Source organism: Fistularia commersonii, chromosome 10, assembly GCF_037954325.1.
Source record: "Fistularia commersonii isolate RoL2024-O1a breed Wild chromosome 10, RoL_Fcom_v1.0, whole genome shotgun sequence".
Classification (NCBI taxonomy): Eukaryota; Metazoa; Chordata; class Actinopteri; order Syngnathiformes; family Fistulariidae; genus Fistularia; species Fistularia commersonii.
In genome coordinates, this window is record NC_141293.1 from 4,120,716 (window position 1) to 4,140,266 (window position 19,551).

Genomic DNA, 19,551 nt, shown 5'->3' on the forward strand with positions numbered 1-19,551 from the left:
GTTCCTATATTGTCTGCAAGGGGCGCACTGTTTTAGTCAGTGTTAGCAACATGGCACAACACTATGTGACTTAAAACTTTCAGCAGATGGCAGCAATGCAGCTTCCGGGTCTGTAAATAGCATTTTGTCTTATTCTTAGAAATGTACCTGCTTTTCCGTTGGCCCCGACACCCTCATTGGCAAGATGTCGTCGTCAAAAAAGGAGAAAAGTGTACATGGGGTGTAGCGTTTTCCAAGAAAAATGGACCAAAAAATTCAACAAAATGCACAGAGAACTGAGAAAAAAAAAAGAAACGTATCGAGAGACGGGTCGCAAGAAACGTATCGAAAAGAAAAAATGCCAATTAACTGCCAAAGATTTGGGAGGAATCAAACATGAAGCTACCAGGAACCCATTATCCTCCAGTACTGCCATATTCCACAACTGCAACCATCCTAGAGTGTCAAGAAGTACAAGGTGTTCAGTTCTCAGAGACATGGCCAAGGTAAGAAAGGCTAAAACACGACCACCTCTGAACTGGACACAAAAGTTGAGCGTCAACAATAGGGCAAGAAATATCCGAAGATAGATTTTTCAAAGGTTTTGTGGACTGATGAGATGAGAGTGACTCTTGGAGGACCAAACGGATGGGACCCTGGTTGGATCAATAACAGACTCAGAGCTCCACTTCGACTCCAGCAAGGTAGAGGTGGGTATTATTAAAGATGAGCTGGTTGGACCTTTTTGGGTTGAAAATGGACTCAAAATCAACCCTCGGACCTACTGCCAATTTTTTGAAGACACTCTCTTCAAGCAGTGGTACAGGAAAAAGTCTGCATCTTGCAAGAAGACTGATTTTTATGCATCAGGGTACTCCACTGAGTGGCTGATTTAAACCCTATTGAGAACTTTTGGGCCCTTTTTAAGCAGGAAATTTCCAGTGAAGGTAAACAGTACACCTCTCTGAACAGTGTCTGGGAGGTTGTGGTTGCGGCTGTGCAAAAAGTTGATCCTGACCAGGTCAAGAAACTGACTGACTCCGTGAATGGAAGGCTTGTGACTGTTATCGAAAAGAAAGGTGGCAAAATTGGTCAAGGAGGTTGTTTTTTTGTTTGTTTTTTTTTTTTGAACATTTTAAATTGTTTATTTGGAAATTTTGAGTTGGTTTATTATTCTCACTTTAACAGGTGAAAATAATCAAACGAGATGGGAAAATCTTTGTTTTTCCATTTAGTTGCATCATAATTCTGCACACTAATAGTTGCGTGATAATGGCATACATATAGATATTCTCTTGAGAAAGCCAAAACTTCACTTATATTTTGTTGACATTTTGTTAATGTTTTAGATTGACAAAGAGCAATGTAGTTGTACAAAAACAAAATGAATCCTCAAAAAAACAACTTCTCTAATAATTGCGCACGCAGTGTATTGAACATAATTTGTTATCACAAATGTCCATTTTAAAAACCTCCAGAGGGATTTTTTTTTTCCCCCCTTCAGAAATATCCCACCTTTCCAACAGATTCCTGAAGTTGCAGCTGGTACTGTCAGGCACTGAGATCCCCGCCAAGGCCCATTAACAATTTCCAGAGAAGTTGGTGAAAATTTCTCAGACTTGGGACCTCACTCACGGTGACCGCTCACATGACTATGATGACCAACGCTTAAGGAGTCCATGCTGAAACATCTTTAATTGTAGTTTTTACACCCTACGCCTTTTACGCGGTCAATCATTGCATATGCGCATCATGACAAATATCACCACACAGTGCGTTTTCTATTGATTCGACAAAAATAATGAGCAGTATGTTACTTTCTCTGATGGGAATGTTCGGTGGTTAATAGACTAGGTATGACCTTGACATTTAATAGTCACTTCCATCTTCAGTTATAGAGACGGCGATTTAGCACGACTGCCATCCTGCCTTTGCAAATGGTATTTTCACCTTGTTTCATCACCACTTTGTCTAAATGCCGGGTGGCATTATGAGATGCGAGCAAATGAGGAGGATGTAAATAACTGTCGGTTCATCGCACAGCTCAAGTAAACAGCCAGGGAGCTTCAGCTGCCAGTAGACCTGCTCCAGATGGAACTTGTCCTGACAGAACTTTGCGTCCAAAAAAGTGACGGGGGGAGTCGATGTGACCAGTGGGCCGGTGAACTCCTAACCGCAAACCATCTGTGAAGCTGCTAATGATTGGTAAACATGGCTTGATCTATCACGGAGCAACAGAGCGGCCTCCTGACGAGGGATTGATGCGATCAATAAATTTGACCGTTTTTATTTACACCCAATCTGTCGCACCTGAAACAATGCACAACAGATTCAGAGTTAAACGTCTGACAATATACATGTTTCCAATCCCCAATGGTGTCATGACACGGTTCTTCATGTCACAAAGTTAGGAAAAACTCAACCAACCAGTTCTTCGGTAATCCAGTCAATGGACAGGTGGGCAGATGCGAGGGCAGAACAAGGTAACTGCACCTCCCCTGCTGGCTACCATATTTTGCAAACCATAAGGCGCAATGCAATATAAGGCGCAATATCAATGAATGGGTCTATTTTCATACATAAGGTGCACCACATGATAAAACATAAGCCAAATAAAACGGTCAGTTTAGTCCAACTTTATTAATCTCCTTCGTCTCGCGTTGTTCCTATGGAAACTATGTTCTATACCCATCATCTACTGTGTGACTGATAGCCTTGAGTTTGAACTCCACTTCGTAAGCATGTCTCTTAACAGGTGCCATTTTTGGGGATCCTCAGTGATATTTTGTTGAAGCACAGTACGAACCCGCTATTACCAAAAGTGGCGGAGGTTAACATACTACGTACTGTTCTCTGATTGGTTTATGGTTGCCAGCGATAGTGGACACCTGAAGTTAGTGTGAGGTTGGGACATTGTTGTATTCTGGCACTACATAATTATCTACCTAACGTTGTCTGGTGTTGCAACCCATATTCAACCAAGGACAGACTTTGTCACAACGTCCCTGTGTCAGGTGGGAACGGTCCGAGCGGCTTTGTCGCTCACCAAAGTCGCACTAAGACATTTTGACAGATGTTTGAGCGCAATGTACCACATAAAATTGGGTTGAGGTCAGTCAGCACAGCAAAGAATTCATATATAAGGCGCACTGTATTATAAGGCGCGTGGCACATTTTTGAGAAAATGTCAGAAATTTAAGTGCACCTTATAGTCCTAAAAATACAGTACAAATCCCTGGGGAGATCTGCAATTTGAGCCCCGAAGCTCTGCTTTGTCTTGGTCTGACTGTTAACGGTCATGTCAAGGGTATGTGGGTGGTGGAATGAGAGTTGGTAATGTTTATGAAGGGAGGAGATCCTGTGCCAAGCTGCTCCCTCTGGGATGTCCACGCCGCCCCTGGCTGTGCCCAGGACCAGTTATCTGCTTAGATTTGAGGCCGTGCCTGTTGAGGCGGACGTGAGGGACTTCCTGTGATAAAAAGCTGTGGTGCTCAATAGCCAGAGGTTTTACAAAACTGAACCCACTTCACCTAAATATCAGTGAGAAATAAATAACAAAAAAATAAATAAAATACAGCAGTTACGGTGAAATCTTATGTGTTACATAAGATTTGCAAGAAATTAAAAACGATGAAAATCCAACTTGTTTTGTATCAGTGTTTGGTTGCGTGTGCTTGACAAGCCCGGAAGAATTACATCAGCAGGGAATTGGGTTTTTTTTCCCAGAGGCACAAAAATACCACTGTGATTCTTGAATGGCTGCTGCACAAAGGGAAACTACAGAGCAGGACTCCTTGCGATGGGACAGTCGGTTCCTTTTCCTTGAGGACGCTTTGATGGGACAAGAAGTTGCCAACACAGAGCCTCAGCTAAAAAATCCCTAAGTCTCAAAGAAGCCTTTGCTCATGAGAACACGCTGCAAGGCAGATCCTTACCAAACAAGCGACAGCGATAGAGCCCTAACCACTGTTTTCGACAGACTCGATGGAACAGATACCGGGGAGTAAGACAAATGCTCTCAGTCAGAAATACCGCCGTTTGTTCCGGAAAAGTCAGCTATCTTTGTCCAAGTATAAACATAAGGTTTTGCATCGTTTTATTCCATTTCTCGGTGCTGTTGTGACAAAATCCTCTTCCAAAGACTCAATGAAGTAACTGCGCTCGGAGTCTGAGCTCTGGGGGCGAAGGACGTCTGTCTCCGGCTCTTTCGGCGACCACGCTGACAACCGGTTGTCGGGATGGCCTTCCTAGTCAGATCAGGGCTGACAGAAGCCAAACATTCCATTCAGACGTGTCTTTGAGAAGAGCTGAAGAGGAATGGACTACGATGACACAGTATGCTTTTGTCTACGGGGCATCAAGAAGACATGTGGCTTTTGCTCTTCATTCCGGCCGTAACAGATGATAAAAGAGATTTGAAAACTGTCGCCTTTGTCATGAAAAGAGCAAACTGAAAACAACAGTGTTCGGGATTGGTCGATCATCTGGTCAGTGTTTGGGTTTGATAAAGAGCAGGCGGGGTGTGCCTTGACAAACATCAACTACCTTTGACACGAGACAGTCAAAGTAGGCTTTTACAGGCTATCGCTGAGCCGGTCTTTCAGAAAACCTTGCTAGAAAGCTCTTTACCTAAACATTAACCTGAGAAAAACCGATGGTGTAGTTGAAAAAAAACAAACAACAACAGAAAATACATCCATACAAAACTGGAATAGACGAAGTGTGCCGCCAATAGGTAAAACAACTTATTTTGAAGCAGAAAGATGATCGCTGTCACTTGAACGTGCAACTCACCCTTCATCGAGTGGGGAATTACCCTCACATACCCTCCCAGATACTCAAGTTACGTCCTCCTTTTATCCGGGATCACCAGTCAAACAAAGACAGTTTGTGGAGTAACAGTTCAGAGCAGTGGCGGGCCGTGCATTTCACACCTTGACCCTCAGTAGTGCTCCATTTATCAATCTCGCCCTCAATAACAGTTTCATGGCTATAAATAAAACATCTTATTATGCAGTTAGTGGATTGAAAGTGATGAGCAAATCCTTTTCCCCGCTGCAACAGGCCTGCGAGCTTCGGAATTGCCAGACCTTTCTTAGCAATGTCAACCTTTTCTTGAAAAGTCAATCTTGAGAATGACAATAAATCTGCAACCACATCATTTTTTTCTCTTCCTTCAGCCATCATGGGTTGACAATTCAGCTATTATATCAACACACCTATTTTTGTGCTTGTGCAACTCGCTAAGGATGCAGCCTGCTAGCTCTAGCTAGCACACTCTTTGACTATCCAATCAAAGACGTTACCGGAGCCTTCTAGAAGGCCTTGGTGTCACAACTCAAAATCTGATCGGTTGAAGCAACAGTTTCAGCAACACTTATTTTTTGCTAGAGTGCCTGTGAATCTGATTCCACAGGCCTCCAGGCAGATTTCTTTGACTTTGACCCTACATGGCAATAAATAATGTCTGAAATGTGATTGGTTAAATACTTTAAAACGAAAATACATGTCTGGAAGAAGCACAGCAACGGAAAAAGCGATCAAATCAAGAGGACAGACCATTTGGAATTATTTAATAAGTATTCATGGACAAAACAGAAAAAAAAAAACAGATATTTTTTAGGCAAGCAGAGAAGGCTTTGCAGGCCCTGATGGCCCACCACTGGTTCAGAGATATGAGCAAGTTACTCTGTCAGGTAGCCTATCAGGTAGCACAGTTGTCGCCAAAATGCAGAACTATATGGCACTTTTGTGAAAGAATGATACATCTGCATCCCCTCAATCCACATGGTGCAGATGCTGCACAGAGGCAGTTAAGCTTCACATTTTTGAGCACAAGCGCAATCAGTCCATCACTCTTATCTCTCTCCTCACTGGAAATACAAAAAAAATACTAAACCCCCTCCCCTACTGCAAGATCTGCTTTCATGCTTCGGCACACTACATTTCATTGACATCTTCAGAAAAATTAATGGAACTCGTTCGAGTTGTTCAGTGAGGACTTGTCGATACCTGTTCTAGAAAGGGCTGATATCTTTATGGCCATCTCATGTACATAAAACTATTCTATTGGCCGAGGCAGGCCCTTGACAGATACTTCAGTATGCACTGGCTGATATGAAGCTATTCCCCCCGGGCACCAATCTCCTATTCTTGGTTGAATGAAAGTTATCAAGGTCCACATTTGACACCAGCCAAAGACAATAAATGCAAGTCAGCATGAGGTTTGGTAAATAAATGATTTAAATGTATCACCTAAGAGCTGGTAAATAGCAAAGAATCACAGCAGGAACTATTGAGACCCTCAATGACCACTGTGCTTAGTGCAGAATCATAGCTTGCATGTCCACTATTTCATACTAATTACAGCATATCTAACAACTCCTGTGTTGACTGAAAGTTATGGAGGTGATGGATCGTACATTCACAATGTACTAAAAGAAAGCATGAAGACAAGAAGAGGTGGAGAAAAACCACAGGACTTGGTGTTTATTGGAGCAGTACCAATTTTTTATGTTCACAGCTACAGTGTCCCCGAGACTTTTTTTCCTTTACCTGCCACTGGGAGATGATATAATTTGAGTCCAAAAGTTCATTTTGGAAACGAAATGCCAGTTACTATGTGTAAAAGCAGCATTTTAAGTCTGCTAAAATGCGTCATGAATACATACAAAATACTAATGGTTCATTTTTGAGTATATTTACCTCTACCTTTGGCCACTAGAATAAAACTACAATTAAATTATTCGTTAAAATATAACTCAAGTCAGCTGAATGCTGGAAATGTATACTGATATCTACATATTGACATGAGATCAAACACCCACTCTGCCATTTAAAAATCCATATTCCACAGGAGTAAATCAACAATCATTTCATAAAACTGCACATGAACTGCTCACATTCTACATCCATGCAAACATGTATGAATATACTACTTTCTAGACCACGTGCCACTACTTGAACAGTAGAATTCAATATGATTCAGAGAAAAATACGTTAATAAAGCACGCAAGGTTGAGTAAAAATGCAAGTTGAGCAACTGTATTGACTATTTGGGAATAACGAAATATTACAAAAATATTACACAATATATTAAAAAATTTACAAAAATTCAAGTTGAGAAACTGTGTCGAATATTTAGGGATTACAAGCACCTTGATTTAACAAACAAATACATTTCAATTTGAGCGATTTAATGAAAGTTACCAGAGAGTGCAGGTGGGATGGGTGTTTGAATTTGTGGGAGACTTCCGCCGGAAGTTAACAGACATCAGAAAGTGACGTCATTACGACTCTTCCCCCACCTGTTGTTTTGTTTTTGTTTGTTTTTTTCCCCCAATTTAGATTCTTACAAGACCCCTTCACGGGCAGTCAGTAAATCCGAACTTCGGCACCTGAACGCAACTCCAGAAGGGGAAAACTGGTAACTTACCTCAGGTGGGCTGATGTTAAACGCCTCGGCGATTTTCCCGTACAGCTCCTTAACGTTGCCGAAGCCTTCGATCCTGCCGGTGGGGCTGCCGTGGGCCAGCTGCGTGTGGAAGACGAGTTTCGGCCGGAGGCTGGCAGGTGGCGGCGGCAACCCCGCGCCGTTCGCCGCGGATTTACTCAAGCTCGCCGCACCTGCGTAACCGCCGCTCGTCTCCTCGTTATCAACTAAGTGCTCTTTCGTCGACTTGTTTTTCTTCCTCCAGGGTCCCAGCGGCATTTTTCTGGCGTTTTTATTATATCTTTTAGCTTGTTTTTCCTCCTTTCGTCGACGCGAGGAGGGGGGAAAGAGGGGGTTTTCCGAGCCGCCGCTACAACATTGAAGTAGCTAACCTGTTGCGTTCGAAGCCCCGGCGGTCCTGTCGTTCTTTACCCACTTCCTCCTTCGCTTCAAGTCCCCCCTCCTCCTCCTCCTCCTCCTCCTTCCGCCGTTCTCTCACCTGCCCGCGGCGGAGGTGTTTCGTCGTTCCCCGAGAGCGAGTCGGCCGTCGGGAGGGTGACTATTCAACAGGTGGAAGGCGGGTCCGGTCCGGTAAGCGGCCGCGACCCGAACCTGCTCCGCGGCTAACAATAGTTTGCCTGTCCGTGAGCGTGCGGCCGTGCGCAGGCGCAGTAGGGACCGGTCACCTGGGCAGCCGTAAAGCCTCAAAAAAAAAAAAAAAAAAAAGAGCTATTTGCAAATAAAGTTTCTGTTGCAAATACTGTTCCCTTTTTGTTATTTATTTGGTTTTTTTTTTCAATTGGAAAACTGTAGAAAGTTACCGGCGGGCTCCCACAATGCCCGGTACACCCCTGCCATCACCTCTGTTTTTTTTGCCTGCGGAGACCTTATGACCCCCTGGTAAGCCACTAACTGGCCGGACTGAATTACAGAATTAGTCTATCAACAACAGCAAATAATAATGAACATTTTTGTTTGTTTTTCAAAGTACAATCTTTAACAAATAGAAAGTGACACTGAGAAGCAGCGATGATGCATTCGCACTGATTTTCACTCATTTTGAGAATATAACAAGAACATGATACAATGTTTTCTTCTGAAACAAAGGGCAAGACTGAGCATGTTTCCCTGACGTAGAGAAGTTGCAGCGTACACTTGGGTGGAAACATTGTACTTGCATGACCCCCCCATTGTGGTTTAAATATTCACTCGCTTGCAATTAAGGCCACCGATAAGTTTAACTCAGACGCGACGTTTTGGATTGTAACGTCGGTAAAAAGATGATCTGACGAAAACAACGGCAGGATCATTTGAAGTCACAGGAGCTTTTCGGTGGACCGGCAACATGCGGAAAATGTTTTGAGGTTTTAAATAATACATTAAAACACTAAGCAACGCTTTCGTATTGGTCGAAGCAATATGAAAAGAGTACTTCAGCTTTTTCTGACTTATAGCAATTTCCATGCAATTCTTAGAAAGTTTTTCTGTTGTTTTTTTCTTTTGTATTGTTTACAATGTCCCTGTCTTTGTTTACCTCCATTTGTCAACACACTTGGCCAAGAAAACTGATGCTTATTATTAACATTATATCTTTCCCATTGTTCCTGCTCATTTTATCATTGAGTTTAGATGGTTACATTACGTATGAAAATATCCCGGATGCAATACGATGAGATGATAATGCTGCAGAATATCGATGACCTCCAAGAAGAAAATCCCCGGCAAACTGAATGAAGTCTATATCATCTTTGTCTAAGAATTCTTTGTTAATGTGACGACTGGAGCAGAAAAAAAACTAACTTGATAAACGAACTTGTCAGAAAAGCGATTATCATTTAATGGTTTGTTTGCTTTACCATTTTATATGAATATAAACTGGAGTTTAACACCTTATTAACTTACAGTAAATGCACAGTTGTTTTCACAGAAGTGCAGCTATACCAAATAAACAAACCAAAACAAAAATTTGCCCAGAACTCATCGAGAAATTATCAGATGGTCGTAAATTAAGCAATGATCACAATTCGAGAAAGAAACTGCCTAATAATAACAACAGAGAAATCAGAAAGGCTGAAAATAATCAAAAAAAGCACATGAAGATAGGACATCGGTTCACAAAATAATAATATAATGAGCGTTAACAGCGAGAAAGTCCCTGGTTGGAGTCCTCCGGGCTCCGATTCCCTCCCGCAGTCCAAGATCATGCAGAAGGTTCCTTGGAGACCCTGAATTGCGCAAACGTGCAACAGAGGGAGCGAATAGTGGTTTCTCTCTATAAGTGGCCCTGTGATCGACTCGCGAGCGGTCGATTGAGTCCACGACAAGCAGTTCGGATAACAAGTGCTTCGAAATGTAGATGGGCTTCAGCAAGATTTCTTTTTTTTTGCATCCGGAATCACACCTGTGTATCCAAACATCCGACCAAAGATGTTAGACGTCTGGTCGTCTAAGCTAAAATTAAGGCGGGATGAAAGTGATTTCTGTGGCGGTGTTAATCTATTTGTTTACTCTATCAAACATGGACGTCTCAATATGGCAATCTGTTTTTTTTTTTGTTTTTTTTTTGGCTTCTTTCATATTTTCCCATCACAATGCATGGTGTGTGTTCGAGGCACCAAATGCCAGCTTTTTAAATGTTTTTAAAAATAGCAATAACACTAGTTATCGCTGTCTTAAGAGAAATATGTCCCCGCTTGGAAATAAAAACACAACCGGCGGTCCAGAGGTCCTCACGGTGCCGTGGAATGGTCCCTCTGAGGGCCCCTAAGCCACGATGAGTGATGTGGCGGCCCCTGGTGGAAATGTAAAAGCCCCTTCTGCTGGCAGCTGCCGCCGCTGTATTTATAGGTTCGACCGTATATTCACAGAGGATTATTTTAATATTGGCCGTCACATGTCAAATGTCATGTCATATACTGCATACTTTTAAAAACATCAGAAATCACACATTTCGCTATTAAAATATACTTTTCCAGAACCATTCTGAGTAACATTGCTCAAAGTCTTTCATGACTTTGAATAGGGCTTAACAATATTTGGAGTTTTAAACCCATCCGGGGTTTTAAAGCTATCAGTTCATAGCAGTTAAGATTGTAAGCTTTTCTGGATTTGATAAAAGCCTCGTTCGTGACTGAAAAAAAATTAAATAAAATAAAAAATTTGAAAAAAAAAAAAAAAATCGCCTCATGTGGTGGTTTTAAAATTCAAGCTCGTGATCTTTACAGGGTCGAAAATGCACATGATGGCGATCCGGTCGCCAGACCAAGTGGCGAAAAGCTATGAACTATGAACTTGGGGGCGCGGGGAGGATCAAACGGACAAATATGTCCAACCAACAAAAACAAAGTTAAATTAGAAAGGGCCAAAATACATGATAGGAGTATGACCCACACAGTCTCTCACTTACACTTCTATCAACTTGGCAGCATGCACGGTATTTGGAAAAATAACACCATAAAGGTCGAAAATAGAAATTGCACATTCATTAGGAGGTTGTTGGGGCCAAATCCGTCCGTCTGCGAGCTGTCGGAACCGCGTGGGTCTTGTGTGATTTGGCGACCCAGGCGAGATCACGTCTCCCCCTTCACCCTAAGCCGGTAAATGCCGTTTCAGGACGTCTCTGGCGTTGCCGGGCAACGAGTCGGGAAAGTTCACGTCAAACTCGACCACCAGGTCTCCTCTCTGCTCCGGGTTTTTGGGGTAGGGGAGGCCCTGCCCGGCCACAGTCTTTCTCATGCCCGGTTTGACCACGTCCGTGATCTTCATGTTGCACGTCTTCCCGTCTATCGTCGACACGGTAACCGAGCATCCGCATAACGACTGCGAAGACAGGAAAACAAGCGGTCAGCAAATGTTACTTTCGATTGGCTGAAACACTGCCTTAAATTTGACATAAAAATAAAAAAAAATGAAAAAAGTCATTTCTGGACTCTGAGCTGCAACTTTTTTCCCATGTTGCGCTAATAAAACCATAAAAACAAAACCATATGGTTTCATAAAACCATTTTATTATGTATTTTTATTTTTCTATACATCATTTCTGATTTATACAGTACATTTTTCTGATCTAAAAAAGTGAGGCTGGAATGGATTAATAGGGTTTCAGTTCATTTAATGGGGAAATTTAATTTGATATTGCTGCGCTATCGACCGCAATTTCCGGAGAATAAGCCGCTGCGCTTTAAAACACTGTGGCTTAAACAACGATGCAGCTAATTTATGATTTTTTTTTTTTGCATCGGACCGATGAAATCAATTCTGACACCAAATAAGACGACATTAATGGTTAAGACCAAGATAGCGATCAGCTGGAATAGGATAAAGCGGGCACAGAAAAATAAAAAACTGGAAAAAAAGATTTCCAGTCTGTATTTGTGGAGTTTACCGGTATGTCTTAATTAACAGTAAAAAAAAATGTTTCTGTGTAAATATCCCATGTTGCAATGTTGTATGTTATTCATTGCACCCTGGAATTTGAAAAGAAATATCATCTGGATTTGTATGATACCAATTTGGTCCGTTAAATTTTCCGTCTCCCCTTTTTCCTTATTTTTTTCAACATTTTCAAAGAATTTCCGAGTGCAGGAGTGGCCTGAATATCATCAGCTCCTGCTCACAAATTAGTGGAGTACAATCAAAGTAGAACTTCATATAAGAATCAAGAATAAAATAGCAAATAATAAAATAAAATTAAAAAACTGTAACGCTCAGGAGAAAAAAATAAATATAAAGTTAAAGGTTTGTAGAAACAAAAATATATGTAACATATATATATATATATATACATGTTACATGTATACATATATATAGACATGTATAAATACATGTATATGATTGCATTTAGTATTTATTTGTATAAATCAGCGTTATTGTGCAGGAAATGGTCATTACACAGAGGACAATGGAACTATAGACATGCGGCCTATATATGCATTTAGTTATCTTTTTAGCCGGTGCGGCTTATAGTCAGGTGCGCTCAATAGTCAGGAAATTACGGTACTGTTCACTGATGGACGAATGAATGGGTGCAATTTTTTTTGTAGCAATCGGCAAGTCCGCGCACTTTTGCAAAAACGAAAGACAAATGAATAAGTGCGATTGACATGTGACGACACGTGATTTTTTTTTTTTTTTAAACGTAGAAAAAAACGCATTTATCCCATTATATTTTATATAATTATACAAAAGTATTCAATTATGTTTTATATAATTGTAAAAAATTATTCAATCATACTTTATATAATTATAAAAAATAATTTAAAATTTATATTTTAAATAGATAGCTTCTATGTAAAATGCTTAATTGATACCTGGTCACTGGATTCACTGAGACTTTTGCAATTTGGTTGAATGTCAGTTGTTTTGATTTGTTTTATTCCGCTCTCGACGATTCACAAAATTCCATATTACGTGCTTTTTTTTCGTCCATGTTATGAGGGTGGATTCTTAACATCAACCAGTGAAATGACAAAAATCCACAACTCATTTTTGCATCATGAATACTTCCGCTTTTGATACTGTCGATGTGTATAAGTACTTACAAGTGAAAGAATATCGGCTGATTTAACAATATCAAATATATGTGATGGACCCATTGGCTGGTGGACGTTAGCGCTGTTTGATGGGTTAAAAAAAACAACGTTAATATGGGTCAACAACGAGGAAAATGTATGACTGTGTGATTACGGGGCGTTTAAATATATGTTCTGAGTCGCGGGCATGAATCACAGCAAGCCGGTGGGCCCATAAGAGTCGGATATTCAGGAGCCGGAGCGTTTTGGAGAGTAGGAGGATTCCTGTGAGTGCATCTTGCAGCCGGTGGCCGTGGGCGTCCGCCGCCTCCCTGCCCTTCTTGCGATACAGGTGCTATTTCTCAATGATGACGCTCCCGTTTACATAAGCGCGTCGTTTCGATCGCCGCTACGCTCATTCAGCGCTTCTCGGGGGGGGGGGGGGAAGGATGAAACGGTCACACGTGACTGATAAGTCCAGCTTTTAAAACCGCGACGGGTAACGGCCTCACCTGTCGTAGGCTCACGCGCACAGGATACACGATGTTGGAACCTTCCCGCCTGAAGTGCGGGTGCGGCTTATCCTTGATGACGAACACGATATCGGCCGGAATGGTGTTGGGCGACTCGTCCCCTTCTCGCGGGAAGGTGATCTTGGTTCCCTCCTTCCAGCCGCGCTTGATCTCAATGGTGAGAATCTTGTCTTCCGTACGCATGGTCCTGCCGTCGGGGTTTAGCCTTTTCCGCGAGATTTTCATCCTCTTGGTGCAGCCGTGGAAGACCTCCTCCAGGGAGACCCTCAGTTCGTGGATGATGGCCGGGTCCTGTTTGCGGCGCTGGTGGCCCCCGAGGCCGGCGTGGCCGTCGCGTGGGAACCCGTTCAGGTTGAAGCTGGTGAACGAGCCGAAGGGATCGTTTCCGTCGACCTCCATGTCCTCGTCGTCCCGGCCGTTGGCCTTACGTCCGAAGAACATCTCGAAAGGGTTGGAGCCACCGAAGAAGGTGGCGAAGGTGGCGTGGGGATCGCCGTGGAAGGTGTACGTGAAGGTGCTGCCCTGCCCGTCGCTCGTCGGACCGCTACCTCCCTTAAGACCTGCCGGACAGAAGGGGAACGAAAGCATTTAATCGTGATCGCGACAGAAGTGGAGTTTAGGAATGCAGAGAACCCTCTTTTGCGTTTGACGGATGGTAAAAGGAGTTACGACGGGCTTCTCGATAACACTAAAATACGCATGGAATGCATTGGCAGCAGTTTTGCGAGTGGGTACGTACTGTACACGCTGACCCGTGCTTATAATTGGCCAATATTAATGTAAACATAAACAAGAAGAAAAAGAAAAGGTAAAAAAGTACATGACAAATGTCCGATGTGTATGCAAATACTGTACGGTAGTACGGTAGAAATGGCCGACGGGTATATTTCTGTAAATTTGAACATTAAAGAAAAGATACAGTGTAATTAATCGACATTTATGTAAATATAAACATCAAAGAAAAAGAAAAGGTGAAAATAATATAGTGCAAATTGCCTATATGCATGCAAATGCTGGAGAAACATTGTATTGACCAAAAAAAATGTTAGTGGACCCTTTGGAACTGTTGTGAGTAGAATACAAGATATAAAACTATAAAAAGAAATAAAAGAAGAAATGAATGGTTGCAGTGAATGGCTATAGAATAGCAGGCGAACAGTTAACATGATGTCGGCAGTAAAAAGGAAAGGGTAGGAGGTAAGATGTCCTGGAGAATAATCAATTTTGGCAGTCTGGTCAAGCAGGGCCACCCCGCAGGCTGAAACTTGCCCTCCCTGTTTTGAATTCCGAAAGGTCTTTACTTTCTGTTTCGTGACCACAAACAGCAGCAGCAGCATCTGAGCTCACTCAGACTTGGATCGACACTGAGGGCAGCAGGCCTCGGGGCGAATATCAAGAACGGTATACCAGAGATGTAAGGGACGTTTTCCAGCATTCAGCGCTAAATGTTGAACAGTTTCCCCGGGATATTACCATAAATCAAATAGATCATTTTTTCAATCCTTTTTTTCTTTTTTTTTCCTGGAGACAACCGTGATTTGTGCAGGATGAGATGAACAAGCCAGAGTTTGTTCTGACACAGCGTGGGAAAAAGGCACTACCGCGTCCTCATCTGCTACGAGGTCACAATTTTCGCGGCTTCATATTTCGGCCGATTTTTCGACTTCACACTAACATCGCCGTTTTTTTGTTTTTGGGGAGACTGACACAATATGTGCTACGGCGACTTTGGTGTAATACAGGCTGATTTTGTGCACTGGTTTCTGAATGATATAAATGTAACTCCGTGGTAAAGTTCTCCAACGTAAGTCAAATTCTGTGGGTTTACTTGTATGACCTTTTTTATAGACCAGGGCCCCGACTGTCCCGAAATGACCCTGGCTTAGTTGGTAAGGCAACGCGTCCGTCCTATCAGAAGGTATGGCAGTTCGTTCCCCGGCTCCTCCTGTCTCCATGCCGAAGCTACGTGAGGTACCAAACCCCGAGTTGCTCCCGATGTCCATGCCTTGCATGGCAGCTCTGCCACCACTGAATGTAAGTGTGAATGGGTGAATGCTATCTAGCGTAAGGCACTCAGTGGAGACCATTTACCATTTCCTTCAAGGTAAGTGATGAAGGACCCAAGGTTTTTCAAAGTGACCAAAAACAAGCAACCCTTACATAGAGGTTTGGGTAACGGCCTTGCTTGGTACCAGGCCGAGCTGTCAAGAGTTCGCAGTCCACAACCATCCATTCGAACCTGTTTCTGAGGGAAGTTGACTGAACACCACCAAAGAAGAGGGCTCTGTTCTGGTTAACAAAAGCATCCAACAGCGTGACATGTCGGAGTTCCTGGTCATTACCGTGATAAGGTATGCCATTTGACGGCTTTGGATATCCTCATTGGGTAGGAAACCTTGATTTAAAGTGTTTTTTTTTGTTTCCTTTTTTTAAAGCCAAGAGTTGGGTGGGTGGGTCAGAGAAGACTCACCCACTTCCTACTTAAAACCATATGCGCACTGAGCGGCTTGTAACCTGGTCCACCTCTGCTTCTTCTCATTGGATGAACGGGTTTTTGTCCTAAGACCATCATGCAAGACCACAATGACACCTCAGTGGAACGTCCAGATCCGGGCAAATGTCAACCAGAACACGGAGTATACTTGTATGTCGTGGAACGAGACAAGTTCTGCTGACCTGGAGGCGGTTCCATGTGTGCCTGCTGAATGTGAACCAGGAAGTCACAGTTCAATGTTGCTGATACTTTTGTCCAAAATGTAAGTGTAAGACAGGCAAGAAAGAGGAGGTGACTGTCATCAGGCTGTTCCCTTAAGGGGTCACCACAGCCAATCATCTGCCTCCATCTAACCCTTTCCTTTCATGCCAACAAACTTCATGTCCTCTTTCACGCCCCCCTGAAGTCTCCTCAGTGGTCTTCCCCTAGACCTCCTAGCTGGCAGTTCCAACCTCAGCGTCCTTCCATCCAGATCTTCACCATCTGTTAGTGTCCAAGCTATCTCAGTCTGACTTTATCTCCAGAATATCTATCACACCAACCTTTTCATACCTTTTCTTTCATTCCTTCGAATCATGCCTGGCATTTTCTCCATCTGTCTACATTGTTCTGAATTGTTGATTTACAGTCCCTAAAATCCTCCACTTTCATTTCCACTCCGTGTAGCCTAACCCTTCCACTTGTGTTCCTCTCATTCACCCACGTGCATCCTGTCTTGCTGCGACTAACCTTCATTCCTCTCCTTTCCAGACAATACCTCCACCTATTAAGATTTTCCTCACCCTGTTCTCTGCTCACATGACAGATCACAAAGTCCTCTGCATAGTCCAACATAGTTCGGGGTGATTCTCGTCTTACCTCCTCAGTCGGCTTGTCTGTCACCATAGCGAACAAGTTCCACCTCCACCTCACCACAGCACACCCCATCACGGTCTCAGCTCGCATGCATGTCCTGCACCAGTCTAACATACTTCTCTGCCACTCCAAAACTTCCTCCTACAATACCAATTCCTCTTCCTCGTATGCTTTTTCTGTCTACAAAGGCAAAATGCAGCTCCCTCTGACCTTCTCTACCAGCATTCTTGAAGCAAGTACTGCCCCTTAGTACTCTTTCTGGGCACTAAACCAAACTGCTGCTCACGCAACCTTTCCCTTCACCTGCTCTCACTTCAAATCACAATGTCATCTGCAAAACAATACATTCCACAGAGATTCCAGTCTAACCTCCTTAGTCAGCCTTTCTGTCACCATAGCGAACAAGAAGGGACTCACAGCTGACCACTGATGTAGTCCCACCTCCACCTCACCACAGCACACCTCACATACATGTCCCGCACCAGTCTAACATACTTCTCTGCCACTCCAGACTCTCTCATACAAAATACTATTGTTCCTCTCCCGGCACCCTGTCGTATGCTTTTTGTATGTCCACAAAGGCACAATGCAGCTCTCTCAGACCTCTTCTGTACTTCTCTACCAGCATTATTGAAGCAAATACTCCTTCTGTAGTACTCTTTCTAAGCATGAAACATCCTGCTGCTCACACAACCTTCCCCTCCACCTGCTCTCTGCTCTCACTTCAGATCACTTCAAAATGATGCATTCCATAAAGATTCCTGTCTAACCACCTCAGTCAGCCTGTCTGTCACCATAGCGAACAAGAAGGGCCTCAAAGGTGACCACTGGTGTAGCCCCACCTCCACCTCACCACAGCATACCTTGCATACATCTCCTGCACCAGACTTCCTCATATAATATCATTGTTTCTCCATCAGCACCCTGTTGAATGCTTTTTGTATGTCCACAAAGGCACAAAGCAGCTCTCTCTGACTTTCTCTACCAGCATTCTTGAAGCAAATACTGCCTCTGTAGTACTCTTTCTAGGCATGAAACATCCTGCTGCTCACACAACCTTCCCCTCCACCTGCTCCCTGCTCTCACTTCAGATCACAATGGCATCTTCAAAATGATACATTCCATAAATATTCCAGTCTAACCTCCTCAGTCAGCCTGTCTGTCAACATAGCGAACAAGAAGGGCCTCAAAGGTGACCACTGGTGTAGCCCCACCTCCATTTCTCCACAGCACACCTTGCATACATGTCCTGCACCAGACTTCCTCATATAATATCATTGTTTCTCCATCAGCACCCCGTTGAATGCTTTTTGTATGTCCACAAAGGCACAAAGCAGCTCTCTCTGACTTTCTCTATCAGCATTCTTGAAGCAAATACTGTTTCTGTAGTACTCTTTCTTGGCACAACCTTCCCCTCCACCTGCTCCCTGCTCTCAGCACAGATCACAACGTCATCTGCAAAACAGTGCATTCCACGGATATTCTAGTCTAACCTCCTCGGTCTGCCTGTCCGTCACCATAACAAACAAGATGGAGCTGATCCCTGATGCACTCGCATCTCAACCCCTCTCCAGAAACACATAAATATCACAAATAACAACGACAAATCCTGAATCTCGCCAAAATCCGGATCTCAGTTCTGTTCATGGTGAAGATCATGAGCTCGCCACGGGAGGCACATCTCGAGGTTCTCTTTCCACGGTGCCTTCACACTTTTGGTTGTTTGATTGCTCAGCGTCAGATCCCCACACGCCCTTTGCTGGTTTTAATCCCCCCCACGTACACACACACACACACACACACACACACACACACACACACACACACACACACACACACACACTTAATGAGGCGCACAGGCTGTTTCCTGGTGCCTGGCTGAGGTGACGGGGCACCCCCACATGGTCCAAGCTGGCTTTTCACCTTCGACCAGCTGGTTCTGGAGATAAAACGCGTCTTTGCGGGAACGTGGGGCTCGGCTAGAACAGATCCTTATTTTTGAAAATAACTAAATAAAAAAATCCTGTCTGATGGGTTGGACAGCTGTTTTCTGGGCCTGCTGGTGAGACAGAATCCTGAGCCAGCTGTGTTTTACATCTTTCCAGGCCTTTTTTTTTTTTTTTTTTTTTTTTTTTTAAATTTTACAACAAAGCAATCCACTGAAGGTCATCCCTCACCCTCCTCCCCTAAGAAAAATGCAATATTAAAATTGAAAAAAAACCTAAAACCTTTACCTTCTTCACCATACTGGTCATAGATCTCCCTTTTCTTTGGATCACTCAGGACTTCATAAGCCTCTGCGATTTCTTTGAATTTCTCCTCGGCGGCTGCAGACTTGTTCTTATCCGGATGCCATTTCAGAGCTTGTTTCCTGTAGGCTTTCTTGATGTCCTCTTCCGTCGCTCCTTTGGAGATCCCCAACGTTTTATAGTAATCTTTCCCCATTTCTTTTATTTTTTCAGCCTTTTTTTTTTTTTTAGGGAGGGAGAGGAAAAAGCCCCTGCAGGAGAGCTGCTGTCGCCTGGATCCGATCGACGGATGTTCTCGTTTGCAAAGATCCGGCTTTTAGTCCGGATTTATGAGCGAGAAGAGGAGTCCGAGTACAGGATGAAGACCATTTAGAGGCGATTAGTCAACACCGTGGAGCCCCTGTTATTTATCTGTGACTGGATGACCCTCTTTAAATAGACGCATCTCCCTCCCCTGCAGCCCCCGGCGCCAACGTCAAGCTAGCGGTGCTTAGGGTAA

General features: G+C 43.3%; 2 protein-coding genes across 2 annotated transcripts in view; both read right to left on the minus strand.

Moving 5' to 3' along the window:
- Positions 1 to 8,050, minus strand: part of gipc2 (GIPC PDZ domain containing family, member 2) — a 34,695-nt gene extending 26,645 nt beyond the window's left edge. The window contains exon 1 of the mRNA XM_086153352.1: positions 7,415 to 8,050. Within this exon, the coding sequence (XP_086009478.1) occupies positions 7,415 to 7,690 (276 nt within the window). The 5' untranslated portion in view covers positions 7,691 to 8,050. The remainder of the gene's footprint in view (positions 1 to 7,414) is intronic.
- Positions 8,051 to 8,379: 329 nt separating this feature from the next.
- Positions 8,380 to 19,551, minus strand: dnajb4 (DnaJ heat shock protein family (Hsp40) member B4). The gene is made up of 3 exons (XM_086153339.1): positions 19,038 to 19,551; positions 13,434 to 14,014; positions 8,380 to 11,230 (listed from the first exon to the last, which is right to left on the minus strand). The coding sequence occupies exons 1-3, from the start codon at positions 19,246 to 19,248 to the stop codon at positions 11,000 to 11,002; spliced, it is 1,023 nt and encodes a 340-aa protein (XP_086009465.1). The 5' UTR covers positions 19,249 to 19,551; the 3' UTR covers positions 8,380 to 10,999.

Coding starts and splice junctions, on each gene's coding strand:
- dnajb4 (XM_086153339.1), bottom strand. CDS start 19,248: ATGGGGAAAGATTACTATAAAACGTTGGGGATCTCCAAAGGAGCGACG. Junction 14,015..19,037: donor TGACCAGTATGGTGAAGAAG/GTAAAGGTTTTA, acceptor TCTGTCCGGCAG/GTCTTAAGGGAGGTAGCGGT. Junction 11,231..13,433: donor TGCGCGTGAGCCTACGACAG/GTGAGGCCGTTA, acceptor CTGTCTTCGCAG/TCGTTATGCGGATGCTCGGT.